Genomic DNA, 18,903 nt, shown 5'->3' on the forward strand with positions numbered 1-18,903 from the left:
TTCGCTCCTATTCAGTAGAACCGGTTCGTCAAATCTACCGAACCGGTTAGAAGAGGTTCCACCAGTGGACCCGGAAAGCAGGCCACACTTACAGAAGAGGTTCCAATTTTTTTTGAAAACCACCACTGGTCCTTGGATATGATTATTCTACACTATCATGGTCATATTTATAAAACTCAGTACCTCTGTGAAAGGTAAGGATGATTACTGCGTTTGTGGTGCAATCAGAACATTGCGTGTGTTGAAGTTGTTTTAACGCAAACCAAAGATGGCTTTTAAAAAACAAGTTTACATCATATTCTTATGCATGCCAGTGCTGTGTGTGAGGTAATTTAAGGTGGTTCTGACAAGTGTCATCGGCATCTTCATATCCAGTCACAATGGGCAGCAAGCCACTCCCATCCGGTCACATGGGCAGCAAGCCACTCCCATAAAGGAGGCCACACCCACAGAGTAGGTTCGAAAATTTTTTGAAACCCACCACTGTCTGAGAGGTTCAGGATTGTGGACCATTAGCATGTATAATGTAATTGTTATGTGTTGCAGATGCTGGGACTAGCCAATCTTCAGGTGAGAGAGAGAGCTAAGGAACGAACTAGATCACTATTGAGAGATAAAGCCAGGAGTGAAGGACAGCAAAATATCTTAGCATTAAGCATTCTATACTTCAAAATATTCACAAGGAAGATACAATATCAAATAGAGCATGATCAGCTTTCAAAAAGGCAACCATCCTTGAACTCCATTATTTGAATAAAGCATCATAGCATATCAAATTATATTTAAGGGTTTAAAGATGCATCAATTTTATTGTTTCATTATTTTTCTTATTCCTACTTCATCTAGAATTTTTAGGAAATATATCTAGGGTTAGTGTCTTGGACTAGGCCTGAGGATATCCAGATTCAAATCCACTCTGTATGGAAGCTCACTGGATTATGGACACTTGGCCCAATTTATTTCAGAGTTGTTGTGGTAAAAATGAAAAAAAAGGCTGCTATATAGGCTGCCTTGAGCCCTGAAAGAAAAGGTAAATTAAGAAATGAGTATTTCCTTTCATCAACCAGCTTCATGTTCAGGCCTAAACTAGATTTTACTAGGGCTATTTAGATCTCTGCAGGAATATTTCACTTCAACAAAGGCTTGAGGAAGTCACTCTTAAAGTGGTTTCATGAAACAAAGCTGCCCAGTAGTTTGTAGGAACAATGTGAAGCAGACCCGTTTCATTTGTTCAAAGATTCTTGTGGAGCACATACAATAATCATATATTCCACAAGAATCTTTGAACAAATGAAACGGATCTGCTTCACCCTAACCCTTTCTATCCATCAGCTTCATGTTCTACCTGGCAAAGAAAATAAAAGTTATTTTCTTCTTTTAGTCCCTAGCCAATGTAACCCATGAGAACATTGCTTCCTGTTAATGCAACTGTCTATTGGAGATAAAACCAAATGAACACAAGAACACAAGAAAAACATAAATAAATGATGAATAATTATACATTTGTAACTATAAAGTCAAGCTCATCTTGGTATATGTCAGCCCGAGTTTTATTATAACCCCCCAATTATTAAAAACCTTTTCCAGTCAAGTCTATAGAGATTATAAGTCTACAAAAATGAAATTACCTGTGCTAAATGAACACAGTGTGAATAAGGGAAGGCAATACAGATGCACAGATAAAGGCAGAAGACCCTTTTATTTCGCATAGACAAAATGCAAAGAGTGTCTCATTAAATTAATATAAAAAGAAAAGAGATGCCAAATCAATCTGATGCCCCTTCCCTTCCCCACTTCACTGACACACAGCACTCATTCTAATTAACAGTGAAAAAAGAACTTATTAACGACCCATTTGCTAGTTTTAAAAAAATGTGCAAAACATGACAAAAGACTTTTTTTGCCTTTTTAAAAATAAATATCCCTGTTAAATTCACAAATAGAGTGCTTTCGTTTTTTTAAAATTGTTTTCTTTCTTCTTAATTGTGTGTGATGGAACTCCCAGTTTAAAATATTTTATTTAGTCCCCATGCACTTTGTAGAAAATCAGTAAAAACACAAAAGCTTGTGAATATCAGAAAAAAGTGGACTCCCTTTTCTTAAAAAATTGAGGAGGTCCATTCAGATGAAGCTCACACTCAGACAGAAAAAAAGCAGGAGAGTCTTTGCACTGTCTGTCAGTTGCATTTGTGTCCCAAATATTTTGGCAATCTTCTTCTTTAATTATAAATATTGGTATTCAATAAAAAAGGTAGCTTTGATTGGGTTTTTAAATAATTATTAAGTATGTACAGCCACTGTCCAGCCATGCTCTCTTTTCGTTATACAAGGGTATAAGATTTTGCGTAGGGATTGTTTCCTTTTAAATGGCTCCGAGAGTCCAGGAGGGATTCTTGGGAGCTACTCATTTTCGCTGCCTGTCCTAGCTCAGCTCCTTCTCGCTGAGGTAATGTTGCTACGCCGCCAGATTGCCATGACTGTGCTTCTCTTGTGGAGGAAGCCTCCACAGGGACTGGCTCCAAGACGGCCGGGCGCTTCAAGGTTCGGCTTTTTTGGGGTTCCAGGCAGGTCTGTCCCAAGTCTCTGCTAGTGCCTGGAACACCTCGGTTTAACAAAAAGTCCATCCGAAGATATGGTGGCAAATGCATGAGGTCACCTGTTAGGGAGAGAAGGGAAAAGAGAAAGAGTTAGTCTGCATGACCTGACTGCCAACATGTGCTGAGGCACACAGAGAGAAGACAGAGGAAGTGCTCAACCCAGAAGTACATATCCCTGCAGAGTGATTTGACATATGGCAACAAAACCAAATTTGTTCATTAATTTCAAGCAATATTGATGCATGAAATTGGAGGGCAGCTCTGCACTTGATTTTTACTGCAGAGTTGATGGTATTCATGTATTTAAGGTAGAAAGAAAGGTAAGATCATAAAAATAGTATTTTGAATAGGAGGGAAGGCAAACACCACCATTCCATGCTTTCAGATGTCACATTCACAAAAACATATTCAACTCCAATCCATTGGGTGGGAGTATATCTCATTTGTCCCAGTGCAGTTTGCATCAAAGTAGATGAACACTGATCTGGAAAGGAGTGAAATATGAAAGGCTGCAATGAATGTTGTACACAGTGAATCATTGTTTTATGGGGGAACATGCTATCCATTAAATGTATGCATGACTAAACAGATAAATAAGGATAGGAATAGCATGTCCAGAATATGATCACAGAATATAATTCACAGGAGCTTTCTGTTAATGGTTCTACAATAAATAAATGTATAGGAATTAGGCATTTACTGAATTATTTATAAAAGGTACTTCATGCTTCTTTTAAAAAAAGGACTTTTTATTTTTTATTTTGTATACATCTTGCCTTTCAACTCCAGGATACGTTCAAGGCAGCTACAAAAAAATTAAAACCCTAATGGTATATATAAACATGTATTTAAATGATCACTAACAATACAATTAACAATCTGCCCAAAGAGTTGCACCCTGAAAAGCTTCCTAAAGTTCTTTGAGAGAGTCAAAATTAAATGCAGTCCTATTGGAGGGCATATTAGTCCAGGAACCATACAGAAGGAGACTTTCTCCTGCATGCTGGAAAGATGAACTTCCCAACAGCAGGGGTATCTGCCAGAAACTTCTCTAGAGAATCTGCAGAAAAAGCTTTTCTGAGCTATCTAAAGAAAATCAAGATGCCATCACACAAATACTGATATTAAAGAGTTGATTCGCAATGTCTGAAACAAAAACATAAACTCTACTTAAGTTGTGTGCTGCATATTTATCATCACTTTTTCCATTGATTTTCCCCATTCCTTCACAGAGACCCATGCTTCTGCTGAGGATCTTAACAAACAGCAAGATTCAAAGAAGAGCCAGTCCTTAGATAAGCAGGCCCTAAGCCAGTGTTTCTCAACCTTGGCAACTTGAAGATGTCTGGACTTCAACTCCCGGAATTCCCCAGCCAGCGAATGCTTCCGGGAGTTGAAGTCCAGACATCTTCAAGTTGCCAAGGTTGAGAAACACTGCCCTAAGCTGTTTAAACCTTTACATAGTAACTAAACCTTAAATTATGCCAGGCATAATTTAAGTTATTGAAGATCTTTCAGTACAGGCATCACAAGGTTTATGCAACCTGTACTAGTTAGTAGCCTAGCGGACACATTTTATCCTACAGTAACTGCAACTTCTACAGGTAGTTCTTGACTTATGACCACAATTGAGCCCACAATTTCTGTTGTTATACAAGTGCCCCATTTTATGACCTTTCTTGTCACAGTTATTAAATGAATCTGTTAAGTTAGTTACATGGTTGCTAAGCGAATCAGGCAAATCAGGTCACAAAAAGGGAATTACACGACCCTGGGATACTGCAGCTGTCATAAATATGATTCATATTTGTGTCTGAATTGTTATCACATGATCACAGGGATACTACAACAGTTATAAATATGAAAAACATTCATAAGTCACTTTTTTCAGTATAGTTGCAATTTCTAAAAATCACTAAATGAACTGCTGTAAATCAAGGGTTACCTGTATATGCTTTTTAAATATATATTTTATTAATTTTAAAAGAGATACACAGATAATAACACAAGTACTGCAAATAAAAGCAATGCCCTGCATTTCATTTCTTTTAAACTATTGTTATATAACTAAATGAAAACAAATGTTTCATGGATAGCCTCATGTAGAGCACATTGCAGCATGAAATATAACTAAAATATGGTGTCTTGCTGCTAAATCTGAGTTTATAAGGTTTGTTTTTTTAGGCATGAGGTATAATATCCAGAAAGCATAGTAGCCCCAAACTCTACCATCCATTTTCCAGTTTAGGTCTTTCATCAAAGTGACCAAAGTACTATAGTTTCAGTATCATATCCCAGCCGAAAGACTGACTGAAATAGCTCTAAAAAAATACCGCTGTGCTCCTCCAGGATCCACTATAGTAATAAATGGAAGAAAAATTGATGCATTATTTATCTATTATTCAAAGAAACAGAAAATGGGGAAAGAGTGAGTGAGTGAATGAATGAATGATTAAACAGTATTCCCGCTATGTCCTGAACAAAAATAATTGTTATACGTTTATATAACTCTTTAAATAGCAGTTGCCCACTCAAGATTCATTATATAGACATTTTTCCACTCCATGGAACAGAACAATTATAGTTCTTCTCTTGGGAAACAGCTTCTAAACAATAGATAGTCTGTGATAGCCATTTAATTGAAAATGCTTCCTTTTTCATAAAACATAACATGCTACAGAGTTAATGTTTAGATGAAATTTGGATATTTCATAAAAGTGATTGTTCTTCATTTATTACTTAATACCATCTGTCTGTTCTTGAACAGTTTAAACATCCCCCTGGTGATTACCATCCTGATATGATGGAAAGTATAGCTCCAAGGGCTTTGAAAAGTTACACTTGCAAAAGCATGAGCTACTAGCAGGCCATCTTTGTTTTATTTTAATTATTTTAATTTATTGGATTTTTTAAGGCTACTCATCTCCAAGGAGATTGGACAGCATACATTAAGTTGGATATTTATGATTCCTGAGTTCTCAAACCTAAAACACTTCCCTAAAATACAAAATGCAATAAAAACACGATAGGGACTCTACAGACACCCTAATTATAAATCTGAGAACAAGATTGGTCATAAGAGACTTATGGAGAACAATGAGTGGAAACTGTGTATATCTCTAGAAAGATGCTGTTCCAGCAGTCATGTTCTCTAACAGAGAAGGTATGTTTCTAAACTCTTTTTCTAAGAAGACAGCATTTAATTGAAGGGACTGGGTGCATATCCACTCTGTCTGGATACATCTAATGGAAAGAAACACAGGAGATAGAGGATCTCTCAAATTAGGCTTTAGCCCATGAAGGGCTTTATAGGTAACCAATAACATTTCAAATTACATTTGAAGCCAAGTGGTGAGCAATTAAGTTTGCTTAGTAGTGATCACACATATCAAAAAGTAACTGTTACTACTTATACGCTTTTGAACCAGCTGTAGTTGCTGAATGTCTTCAAGTGTATTTTGCAATGGTCTAATAATGAAAACTGTGGTTGTGTTTGAAGGTGTTGAGTGAAGTTATTTGGTTGGACTCTTGGGGGAGGACTCTTGGGGGAGGAAATATGAATACCCAGGACATCAACATCTGGGATGGAAGTGGGTTGTGGGAGGAAGTGAAAGTAAAGGAAGATGCTTTTATTGGAACTGTAATAGGCAGAGTTGAGCCGCACACAGATGCTGGAAATAATGTTTAAGAGCTATCCCATGTCTTTAAAAAGTTTTTAAAAAGCCATCTGCTATTTTCAATCACAGAGGGAGTTTCTGCCTATATCTGCAAACTCTGTCTTAATTCCAGATTAGAAAGCATGTTTTCAAAACACAGCAACATGCATATATATTAAGCCAACATTGCAGAGTTTATACAATTTCCAAGCAGAAAACACTCATCTGGCACAATATTAAGTAGAGAGCAAAAAGTTCAATAACTGTGCTACACAGAGTTTCAAGAAGCTGCTTAATCTCAAAATGGATAGCATGAGGCAAGAATAATACAAATATTCAAGTTGTACATAATGCTTGTAAAATCTAAACTGAATGCAACCTATGTGTTTAATATATGTGAGATGGTGTTTTGCACTGGGTTTCTATTAGATTCTGAGAAGCCATAGAAAGCTCTGGTGACAAGGAGATTTCAATTACAACAGTGATCAGATCTGTCAAAATGATGGTCTTTAGAGTAGTAACAATAAAACTATGAAAACTGGAAGTGAGAAAGCGAAAAATGCCTTCAAATTATGGATTTGGAGACAGTTTCTAGGAATGCTATGGAATGTAAGAAAAGTGATAATCAGTTCTGGATGAGATAAAAAGTGACTGCTCCCTTGAGGCAATGATCAGCAAGCAGAAACTCACATATTTATGGCACGTGAGTGATATAAGTTGTGATGTCTGGAAAAACTTATTATGCTTGGCAAATTTCAGCAAAATAGAAAAAATAATAGAAAAAAATAGAAAAAAGAAGAAGATCAGGTACATGGAAGGGATCAAGATAATTTCTATAGTACTATAGTAAAGATTTAGGGAGTAAATTACATTGAATACATTGCACAGTTTCCCTATTAAGTAACAACACAGAAAGTTATCTGGTAGCCCAAAATAAAACAAATTGCTTAGGTGGCTATAAAAGTAATAACTGTACTATTTCTACATAAAGGATAAACTGCTCCTCTTTGCTTCCTGATTCATAGTCACAGACAGATAAAATCATTCAGAAGTTTGGATGGAATCTCTGTTCTTTGTTTGACAACATGTTCTTTGCTTTAGATAAGTTTCCCACACAGGCATATGATCAGATATTTTTAGTATGGTATATATTTTTAATATTGGAAAAAGACGAGCATATTTTGCAGCATTTACATAAAGCTACCAATAGAAATAGAATGGTTAATGCATGAGAATTTTTAAGCTGGTAATTTATATTTATTTCTTTTTTTCATCTGCCATAATTGGCTATATAAAATTGATTAGATCTAAACTAAAATACAAGATACTCAGTGATTGGTGCAGAACAGCAGCACTCAGGAAGAACTACAGGTAAAGATAGAGGAATGTTGATAATTTATCTGGAATTTCTATAAATAAAAAGAATAGAGTTTTCCAAGAGAGATAGCAATAGCACTTAGACTTATATACCGCCCCATAGTACTTTACAGCACTCTCTGGGCAATCTGAGTCCTCATTTTACCAACCTCAGAAGGAAGGAAGACTGAGTCAACCTTGGGCCCTATCAGAATTGAATTCCAGGCTATGGGCAGAGTTTGCCTGCAATACTGCATTTTAACTACTGTGCCGCCAGGGCTCTTATCTTCATTTGGAATTGGTAACTCTGTCACTAATCAATGCAGTTGCAAAATGAAAGATTACTTTATCATATAAACTTACAACTGCAATTTCAGTTGCAGTTATTAAATAAATCAAGCTTGGTCATTAAGTCCGACATCACATGACTGTGACTTGTGATTTCCTGCTTGCTTCCCCATTGATTTTTCTTGTTGGAAGCCAGCAATGAATATTGCAACTGAAAATTATGTGATTGTGGGATGCTGCGACACTCATAATTGTACACTGGTTGACAAATGTCCAAATCATAATCTCATGATTGTGGAGATGCTACAATGCCCACAACTCTGATAATTGTTCAGTGCTATTGTAACTTCAAACTGTCACTGAATGAGTGATTGCTAAGCAAGGACTACCTCTGCATTCTATACTTGATAACTATTTCCAGGATTTGCAGAAATAGTTTTTTCTTAAACATTAACTTTTGTATGACCAGATAATTTGTACAATTATTGATATCACCTTAAGAGGATCACACGTCATTCATATTTATGGAGTTTGTACAATTCAGTGCCTTAAATCTTTCTGGTTGGCATATAGGCAAACTTTGTGCAGGCCACTCCCAAACTTACTCTTCTGTACCAGAGGATTTTTTTTATTTTTTTATTTCCTCAGGATGCCTTTCCACTTAAGAAAATCATGGAGGACCACAAAAGAACTTTTGTTTGTATGTATATTTATCAATATTTACTGTATTAAAATTTAAATTTAGAGATTCACTGCTGCTACCATCATGCTCTCTCATCATTATGAGATGGAATTTTAATATTGTATTTTTTAAACACAGGCTGGAGAATAATTTTGATTTTGCAGATTCTTAAGAGAGTTTTACAGAAGTCTAGCAGAACATATCTATAAACATAACTAGCAGTCACAAGACATGATGAAAACTCCTTAATTGTAGAACACATGGGCAGACTTCACCATAATTTCAACTGGGGACCTGTGAACATCCTAGATTAAACTAACTCCAATGGCATTAGAGAATTCCTGGAAGTCTTACACATTCAGACAAATCAGCCATCAACGGGCACTCGGAGATAAATGACATGTAGATACCATTTAAGAGAAACAACTAAAAGCTTTAAAAAAAACCAAAAAGACTGAAATACCTCCTTGCCAGCAATCAACATCTAAATAAGCAGAGATTAGCACCAAGATTAATACTAGACCAACAATCAAGCAGTAAACAAGGAACTACTAACTCAAACAGTAAAAACCTAATCAAAGAACCACCAAAAACACTGCCATCAACACTGATAGGGCATGTAGAGACCAAACCCTACTCCCTTCTAGCATGATGATGTTATCTAGTTGGGTAATGAAAAATCTGCAAGAGAACAGCAAAGCTCAGAAAGCACCAAGGACCAAATGGTGAATTTGCAGCGTAGAATACAACACAAAGAAATTGAATGGAAACTGTTTATTTTTATTTTTATTAGCTTAATGATGCTTCTGAATGTAAAATAAATAACTGAAACCCAAACAAAACACCAATTTTGGAGTCTGATATTTTTAAATCACACTTTAATATGACCATCTGTTCTAAATAGTCAGAGATTATAATCATATTTCTGAAAGAAAAAGCAAAAATTCTCATAATTGAAAAGATAATGGTTTCCTTGATAAGTAAGATGTGTTAACTCTTGCTAAAGGACAATACAGCCAAATGATAACATTTCAGGCACAGCTTTAAGTAATAAGATGCTTCACTGCCTTTGATGCTTTAATTACTTCTTTTCATTTGTGTGTGCAATGAAAGCAAACCTTTCAACTCACAAACAGTGAAAATGAGTATACTTAATAATTCATGGGCACAGTTTAATTGCCACAAAAGTTATCCCAAAATGATGGTTTTCTCATATAATTTAAAAATAACAGGGTTTTTTGTTTGGCTAAAAAAAAGCATGTGCAGCAATAATTGTTCATTTGGATTCATATATTTTTGAAATATACATTCTGAATGTTCAGAACTCAATCAAGAAAAAGGGAAAAGAAAAATAGAGGACAAGGAATAAGTGACTTTCTGGGCATTTGTTCCAAATCCAGATGCTGGCACTGATCTTGTGTGAAAATCTATGAAAGCCCAATCAACTGTTTTTGGATAATGTGCTGAAGACCATGTAGTCCAAAGGGATAAACAGGTATTTAGGGCAAGCAGAATGAAAATTACATGATTGACAAAAGACATCTATTATTGTGCTCACAATATTTTACATTCCTGCCTGTGTGAACCTATTATTAACTATGTCTTTAGTAAGGCAGGCAAGAATATTTCACAAACATTAAAAACATTTTAAAAAATCTTTTCAAGAAAATCTTTGAAGTCACCAATCACTATCTCGGTTGGAATAATAATGGTTTTTCTACTACAAAATTATTCTTGTAGCAGCTTTTTTGAGCTCACAAACCTGTCAGTTTTCAGTCCTACTATCCCCTTTATTGGCATAGATGAGATCCTTTTTAATTCAATATTAATGCAGTAGCAAAGTTTTAGAAACTGATGAAATGAGCCATGGTTTCAAATCAATATGAACTGCAGATTTAAATCTTGAAAATATTCTAAATAAATCATAAAAGAATGAAAGATTAGGGACAATGAACTGTTCCCATTTTTTGGTGCATCATATATTTTTAAGACGATATGTCAAAGCCAATATCATGGCCACTTGGTAAGAGAGACAAAACATATTAAAGTTATCATTTATTTACCCTACATTTTACTCAATTACTGATGCCTGAAAAATTGAATGGAAATTCTTTTAAAATGAAGAAATTAAAAGGAAGCTCATTTACTAGAGCTAATTTGGAAAACAAAAAAGAAACATTAAATTCCTGAGATAAATTTAGGTGAAAGCCTCTGTAGGGTAAACACATCATGCTGACATTTTGCATGCTTTGTGCTGGAGTTCACTGTCAATTTATCCCCTAATTGTCACTGAAAGAATAATTTATGCTCCTCTTTATTACTGTTGCCAGTATCCCTTTTGGAAACCACATGCATTTTATAGGTTCAGCTCAGCCATTATTGCTGTGAGAACCTGATTAAAATACTGTATCATTTAAAAGACAAACCTCAATGTTCTTGGCAAAGTACTCTGGTTCCTCCATCCTGCATCGGATTTCAACTATGATATTTCAATTCACCACTTTAATTACTGTTCATTTAAGGCTGGTATTAAGTTCACTATATTATATTACAATTTCTTACCTAAAAGCCTGTACATAAAACCTTCTGCAATTACATCTGAACTACTCTGAGCAGGATGAGGCATACACTCAATGAGCGAATGTAGCTTGTGAATTACAAGAATGCAGCCATTATCAATCTCCCACCCACTCCCCAGCTGCAATCTGCGGAAATATTGGCTAATTTGTCTGAATTTGCTTGTTTTTCACAATTCATTATTTTCAGAGTTGCATAGTCAAAAGCAATTAGAAGGATCTCTTACATGTAATTAGAAATGCTGTCCCTTTCAAGATACTATTGAAATGTTATGTAGAGCTGCAGAATTTGTCTCTGTAGTTGTTCTCATTGTGCTTAGTTAATGTTTACCTATTTGATCAATCTTGAGAAAATACCGATTCCTATTTACAACTCAATAAAACATCAGATGAGACAACTGAAATACACAGCTGTATCATTTTTGTTGCTGATCAGTACTAACCCAATTACCAGCAAAAAGAATTATATAATACTTCAAAGAAAGTATATGCAATCTAACTAGAATTAGGAGGAATATACATCCCTTTTGCAGTATTTCTTATTCAAACCAATGTTTTTAGGCAGAAAATCATTGACTATCCTAAGCAAAAAGTAAATGGTCTTACGACCATTCTTCCCTAGTATGGTACTTTCTAATTGGTTCAAATTATAAATTGTACAGCTGCAGGATTTAGCAGCATTCAACTTCATTGAAAGGCATAGATATTTTTAAAAGTTATAATAGCTTAAGTCCCTTAGCTTACCAGTGGTCAGATCTGATTAGAGTTAGCAATGGGGATTGCATTAATTTTGCTAATTAATCAATTTGGTCTAAAAATATAACATTTCTTTTTTAAAGGCAAATATTTTACTTACTAAAATAATACAAAAAGGACTTGCCCAATTTTTCAAACAACAGTGGAGACCCCTACCTGCAGGCTTCTCTCCATATTCATCTTTACCTGCAGTTTTATTTGTGGGATATTATAACCCTCACCAGCCCTCTGCTTTATAGCTACCACACTATATTATTCAAAATGCACCATCCTGCATGTGCTTGAAGCAGGAAGTGTTTCCATAGCATATGGTTTTACCCCTTAGCTAAAAGTTGCAATAAATTCCCTTGGTTACCCAGGGTGAATGACATTTTCCCCCTTATCCAAAGTAATATGTAAGGTAAAAATTCTACTTGCTTTGTTACTGGGACAGCCATGAGGAATTTTGATTTATAATTTTGGAGAGCTTTGTAGAATTACATTTATTGTTTCCATAGTATATCATCCAGATTACTCATAGTGCTTTCCTTCAGACAGGTAGCTATTCACAATTCCAATAATTAAGGAGTTTTATGTTGCCCTGGAGCTATATACTTAGCAAGTCTGAAACTGTATAATGAAAAGTACCAGACTCCAAAGGCTAGCTGCAGCTGTAAAAACCTGTAACTGACCTTATGAACAGGATGCATAACTTATTGTTTCTATGGAAACAATTATTTCTAGGTACATATCCTCTAAAAGCTTTTTAAAGTCACAAACTGTATCTTATTAAAAGAAGAACACGTGCTTCAGTTAATTCAATAGATGGACAAAAGAATTTATAAGACCAGGCTGAAGTCCAAATTCAAGTCCTTAAAGATGTGCATTTAATAGAGGCTTCTCTATACAAAACATACAAGCATCTCGCTAGAGTTTTCAGCCATTCTCCACCCACCCATTCCCTGAGGAGATAACCAAAGGAGATAAACAATGTAAAGCTTCCTCAGAAAAAAAGAAAATATAAATGGTCAGAAAAAAGCCCTTTACATTTTAAATAATTAAAATACAAAATACAAACATATAAGTTAATAATAAAATAACATTTACAGAAAAAACGTAATACCTTGAAACTGCCCTCAAGCCTCCATTGAAAAAAAATGGCAGAGAATTCTGAAATAATTGTATAGATCATAAGAAATTTGAAAGAAAGATAATGTTCTCATGCACCGTTGAGGTATGCTGTAAAGTTAGCATAAAATATAATTTTCTAATTTGTCCATAGAAATAAAACCAACGACAGAATGAGGCTTTAGTACAGAACAGAAAAAGAAATTTAGCATAGTTCTGAGTTAGAAAGCATTTCTATAGTTATAGCAGTTTTTCATAAAGCTCATCCCCTCCTTTTTCTTTGATCAGATTTCCCTTTTCCCCCAGAAATTCCAAACAGAGGCTAGTAGGGTGCATCGTTAGACCTATGCTTTTCCCAGTGTTGGTTCTCAGCTTCTACAATTCTGTCTCTTGATTTAACTGTCACATTTTTCTCCATATCAAAGAGAGTGAGGTTTCAGGATAATCTTTGCGTACATGGCAAAGCATACACATTATCTCTCTTATGAACGCATATACTTAGTCTGAGTTTGGTAATCTAATCAGGCCCAGCCCAAGAATGACAGAACAATCCAACCAAAGCTCTGTTCTTTATTTGCTTACGCCATATAGACAGAATCTTGCCAGACTAAATCTAAATTATTCTTGCCCTAATAGAGATTTTAGAGAGTAGCTATCCTTAATTTCTTGCTCTGTCTCTGATCCACATATGTTGTCTCGCCTCCCTCCTTGGAATCTGCTTCCTCCTTCCTGGGGAAACTGCTGCCTCATTGCAGTCCATCACACCATCTTTCCCCTTTGCAGACACAATCCATCACAGAAAGTTTGTTTGGCAAGCGGAAAAACTAGCACAAGCAGACTACCATAAGTTCCATAGCTCCTTTATTCTAAATTGAACTGTTTACATTTTTCTATTTTTATCAATAGTCCTGGGAAACATGGGATGACAATGAAGCCTGCAGGGATTGCTTGATGAGCTTGGGGCAACACACATTGCAAGGAAAGTAAAAATATAGATTTTTCCACCACTACCAACACTGTCTTTAAATAGTTTAAAACATTATCTGAACAAAGAGAATAACTAGAAAATATCATCCAATACTTTTAAAATTATATTAAATACTGCATGATGATAAAAAAGGAAATGCCTCAGAAGCAGAAAAATATTTCTCCTATTTAACAAAGCATTGTTAGGTTATTTGATATAGTGGCAAAGTTTATTTCAAACAAAATAAAATACATACTTTTTTTCAGTTAATGAGTTCACACCTACAATGTTTACACTTGCTGAATTGAAATTTACCAATTACCACTGCCATCCAAATAATATATGGTTGAAGAAACAAGAAGAAACTCTCCTAATGTTTATTTGGCTATAGGCAAGTCCAAGATCTGAAACATTGAAAGGCTACTGGACTCCCTATGTATGCTAGAAAGCATTATGACCATGTTGCCTTTGTGATGTGAAGCATGAAGTGTCCACTTCCAGATAGGGATATTTCCAGAGGAGCCTAAAGCAGCAAGCAGGAAAAACATATACTCTATACTTGAGAATCCCAAGTAATTATATCAAGAACTCCGATTTCCTTCCATTTTAATACTATGAAATGATTAGCAGCATTTGATTGAATCAGTTTTCATTGAGAGCAGATGGGAATTATTCTTATATAATTGAGATGGGCTCAGTTATTCTTTAGCAATTCTGGATAAGTGTTACAGATCTCAATATATTAAAACAAATCATATATTAAGGACGATTTAACATAGGACTTAGAAATATATGAAGGTTTCACACTGCTTTGAAACCTGTTGTGTAAACTAACACAGATTCCTTTCTTCCTGCATGCCTGTCTTCCATTATATGAAGCAAGAATGGCTTCAAGCAAATAAAAAACCGATTAAAAGTCTATTGCATTTTTAAACTCTATAGTGAGAAATATACAAGTAAACTGAAAGTAGATATATAGACATCTATTTTTCATTAGATCTTGAGACAACTTTTGAATGTTCTCAAGTAATGCTGAGTAGATGAGAATGAAATAAGTGCCTCTAGACACAAAAGGGAAGAGTCCTTCCAGTATGGTTTCAATTTTTTTTCTTTATGTGTATAATTGAAAAATGGATCATTATCAAATGTCCTAAGGAAGATTATTTAATGAAATAGGGTTTTCAGTAACTTTTTCATACCTTAGGAATAGCCTGAGGCAATAAAAAAGCAGGACTGGGTAAATAGATATATTATATTTAGATAACAAATCCTACAAAAATGGAGAAAATATCTCTTAGAATAATTAGGAAACAATGGAGAACTGGGTGGAGATTTGGGGTAGCAAAAGTTGCAGATAGAATGCAAGTGTGGAAGGAACTAATAACGGTATCCAACTTCATCAGTTGATAGAATGTAGAAGGGAGGTATTTGTGATGAGCCAAATTCAATCTCTTTAGTGATTAGATGTGGGTGCTTTTGGCAATGTTGATCAGCTGGATGGTTGTAGGAGCCCTTGGTGTGATCAAATTGTTCTTGAAAAAGCACTGAACTTATTAAAAAATGACCTCTGGAACAACCAAGCCTGGAAAATAAATGGAAAAAAGTGAAAGTGATATGTATGCATCAGTGGTGGGTTTCAAATTTTTTTACTACCTATTCTGTGGGCGTGGCCTATTTTGTGGGTGTGGGTTGGTGGTCATGTGACCGGGCAGGAGTGGCTTGGCAGTCATGTGACTGGGTGGGTGTGGTCATGTGATTGGGTGGACATGTCACTCACATGGAGGGGCACCTCGCTTGGATTCTTCTTGCCCCTCCCCTCCCAACCAGTTCTCACCTCGTCTTGCATGTTATGGTGGGAGAGGAAGATTTTCAAAGTCATCTTCCCCTTGATATTAGCAAATAAGATGAGATTTTGCTGTCAGAAGACTGCCTGATGTACATTTCCAAATATTGTTTATCAACATTTTGTTGGTAAGACTGAATGGAGAGATTTATAAAGACTAACAGAGTTGGAAGGGACCTTGGAGGTTTTCTAGTCCAACCCCTTCTGAAGCATGAGATAAGACCCTATACGATGGACTTCTCCAATTAATTGGCCTGACAACTCCTCCCGTCTCATCCAGAGCCAAGCCCAGTAGCAGCCGAGCAACTTATCTCCAGCAAGCTCGGCCAATCCATTTCCAAGAGTTTCCAGTAGTGCTCGTCACGGAACAACCCGAGGGAGCTGAGGCAGTTGGCTGGACAATCGCCTCCCCTCCCCAACGGGTGGGATGATTGCTCTCCCCTCCCGCCCACTTCCATTTCTCCCTCCCCCAGACCGAGCCACCCTAATCTCTGGGCAACGATACCAACCCCCCTTCCCTGGCGCCGTACCATATTTGTCTCACAGGCGGCACAGGGAGGCCTCGTCCCAAGCCCCCTCCCTCTCCACCTTGCACCCTCAGGGTCTCACAGAAGCTGGACTTTTGGAGCTTCCCACCCTCCCACATCCCCTGCCTCGGCCACTCAAAGTCGGCAGAACCTGGTGGGCGCAGACCTTGTCACAGAGAAAGCAGTGAGGAAATATGCCTGAGGGTGCTTCACCTCACCATGATCCAAAGGATGTTTTTCTTGCCTTGGTAGGACATCTTCCTCTCGAGGCTGTGCCTGCAGTGCAGGAAGGAGGGCAGCAGAGACAAAGCGGCCTTTCTGAGGTGAGAGAAGTGGTATGCCACTTCTCCAGCTTGGGCTCATCTGAAGAAGTCCCCCCCACTTCCTTCTCTTTGAGAAGCACCCCATTTTGAAAGCTGCTTGTCAAAGAGAAGGAAGTGGCGGGTGAGGGCTTCTTCAGATGAGTCCAGGCCACAGCAGTGTTGAAGCCTATTCCAGCCTCGGATGCGCCTGGGCCATACTGGTATGGGGGCATGTCCAGGTCGCTGGCACTCCTGGTACACAAATGTACAGCCAATTTCCGCTAACTGTAGGGCCATACAGGTACGGAGCGGGAGTAACCCACCTCTGCTATGCATGGCCTTAAAATGTGGCAACTGAATAGAAGAAATTTTTGAATAAGGGAACTATACTATAGGCATGAGGTATGGGTAGTTGTATTGGTGGAAGTGTACATACCAGCACTGAGTGCCGAAATGGGAGTCCATGAGCATTCACATGTGCCAGAAACCAGAAGAACAGCCATCTGATGTGCATGCATGCACCGGGAAGATGATCTTCTGGTTTCTGGCGCATGCATGGCATGCACACCAGCCACCTGGTTTTCTGGTTTCTGGCATCATGCACAAAGACCAGCTTCCTGGTGTGCCAGAACCTGGAAGAACAACGGACAATGGCTCTGCTTGCCACTTTTGGCACGCATGCCGTAGGTTGTCTGTCATGGGTAAATAATAATGAAGATAACTATTCTAAAATGACATCAGACCTCTCCATCTTCCCATGCAACAACAGGTGATAGGCTGAAAAGAGGTAAAACTTAACCAGCAATTATTGAGATTTATTTATTTATATATGTCCTATACCACCACAACTTAAACATTCAAAGGGAGACAACATAATTCACAAGTTTGGTGAACAGAATGCAAATTGATGTGTGTTGAGGCACAGAGAATGGTTCTGAAGGATAGGAAGGAGCACTGCTACCAAAGCAACGATCAGACAAATGGGGCTTGGGTTAATTCCCAAAAAATAATTTGAGGAAACATCTCAGATAAGCCATCCCTAACTTACATATACATAAAATGAGGGAAGATAGAACCACATTTATACTTGCAAAATTATATTGTTATTGTTCCAAGTAGTTTTAGATTTATGTGGTATTGGTTTCTTGGTCTGGTTTACCGTATAGGGCTGACAATGTGCTCCTATTGGATTTAGCTCCACAATGTTTTCCAATTAAATTCTTCAACTTAGGTCTTTCAAGTAGGCAATGTAAGCATCCTAAAATAGTTTCAAAAGGAATTTTAATGCATACCTACTTGTAAGTATGCAGAATCTATGGAAAAGGGATGTATTTATATTCCTGAAGGAATCAAAGGCACTGCTTTCCCACAGCAACAGAGTTTCTTTGGGACATGAAACATGGATTAGAATTCGTAAAAATTAAACTTTATTCTGGCCCAAGACTAATACAGAATAATATAATATGTATGTGTGTGTGTGTTTGTGCGTACGAACATGCATAAACACACACACACACACACACACACACACACACACACACACACACATAAGACAAAGGGGAAGAGGATAAATTCTAGGTATACGCCTTGAAATTTCCCCACCTTGCCAAAAAATAAATCTGAGATGAATTTGAATAGTGCTGTTCAAACAAAATGTCCAGCTAATATTTAGTCAAACAGAAAATATGCTAAGAAAGCTTTGCATATCCCCCATACAATCTGCTATTGGACATAAAGCCATCTAATAATGGATTTGCAGAAAGGACATTTGCTCATATAAAATGGAACATCACTTATTAATTCTCCCAGATTTCCTGTGGTTCCAAGTGAATTATTCTATGCTTATAGGAAGGGGGCAGGGAAGAGTTTAAGGGTTCCTTGAACAGCAGCTGCTGATTTTAATGAGGGAAATTCAGTATAAGGCACAACCTAAATTTATTGAGTTCATCAGCAAATCAATACTTATAGAGAGATGAGTATGCAGGCATTAAATCGAATAAGCTAAATGTGTCTTGAGTAACATTTTATTCTTTACACTCAAAAATGCAAGTATTTCTGTAAGACTAGAAGCAATTTCCATTCAGCTTTGTTTAAAAATGCAGTGTGCACTGATATACTAAATATTTAATTATTTCATTTTAAATTGTTTTGTTGTAACTTTAATGTTAGATAATAATTTCATGGTTTTGTAATTCTAAATATCCAAGAGATTTCATTTATGGTAACTAATTTGTTGCTTCTGTAAC

General features: G+C 36.6%; 1 protein-coding gene across 1 annotated transcript in view; it reads right to left on the minus strand.

The window, feature by feature from the left end:
* Positions 1–1,556: 1,556 nt before the first annotated feature.
* The window catches only part of DSCAM (DS cell adhesion molecule), a 370,319-nt gene continuing 352,972 nt past the window's right edge, over positions 1,557–18,903 (minus strand). Inside the window, exon 33 of the mRNA XM_087721673.1 lies at positions 1,557–2,656. Within this exon, the coding sequence (XP_087577799.1) occupies positions 2,322–2,656 (335 nt within the window). The 3' untranslated portion in view covers positions 1,557–2,321. The remainder of the gene's footprint in view (positions 2,657–18,903) is intronic.

The sequence above is a fragment of the Thamnophis sirtalis genome, unplaced genomic scaffold, assembly GCF_051295495.1.
Source record: "Thamnophis sirtalis isolate CommonGarterSnake01/CBP01778 unplaced genomic scaffold, rThaSir2_p1.2 scaffold_8, whole genome shotgun sequence".
Lineage (NCBI taxonomy): Eukaryota > Metazoa > Chordata > Lepidosauria > Squamata > Natricidae > Thamnophis > Thamnophis sirtalis.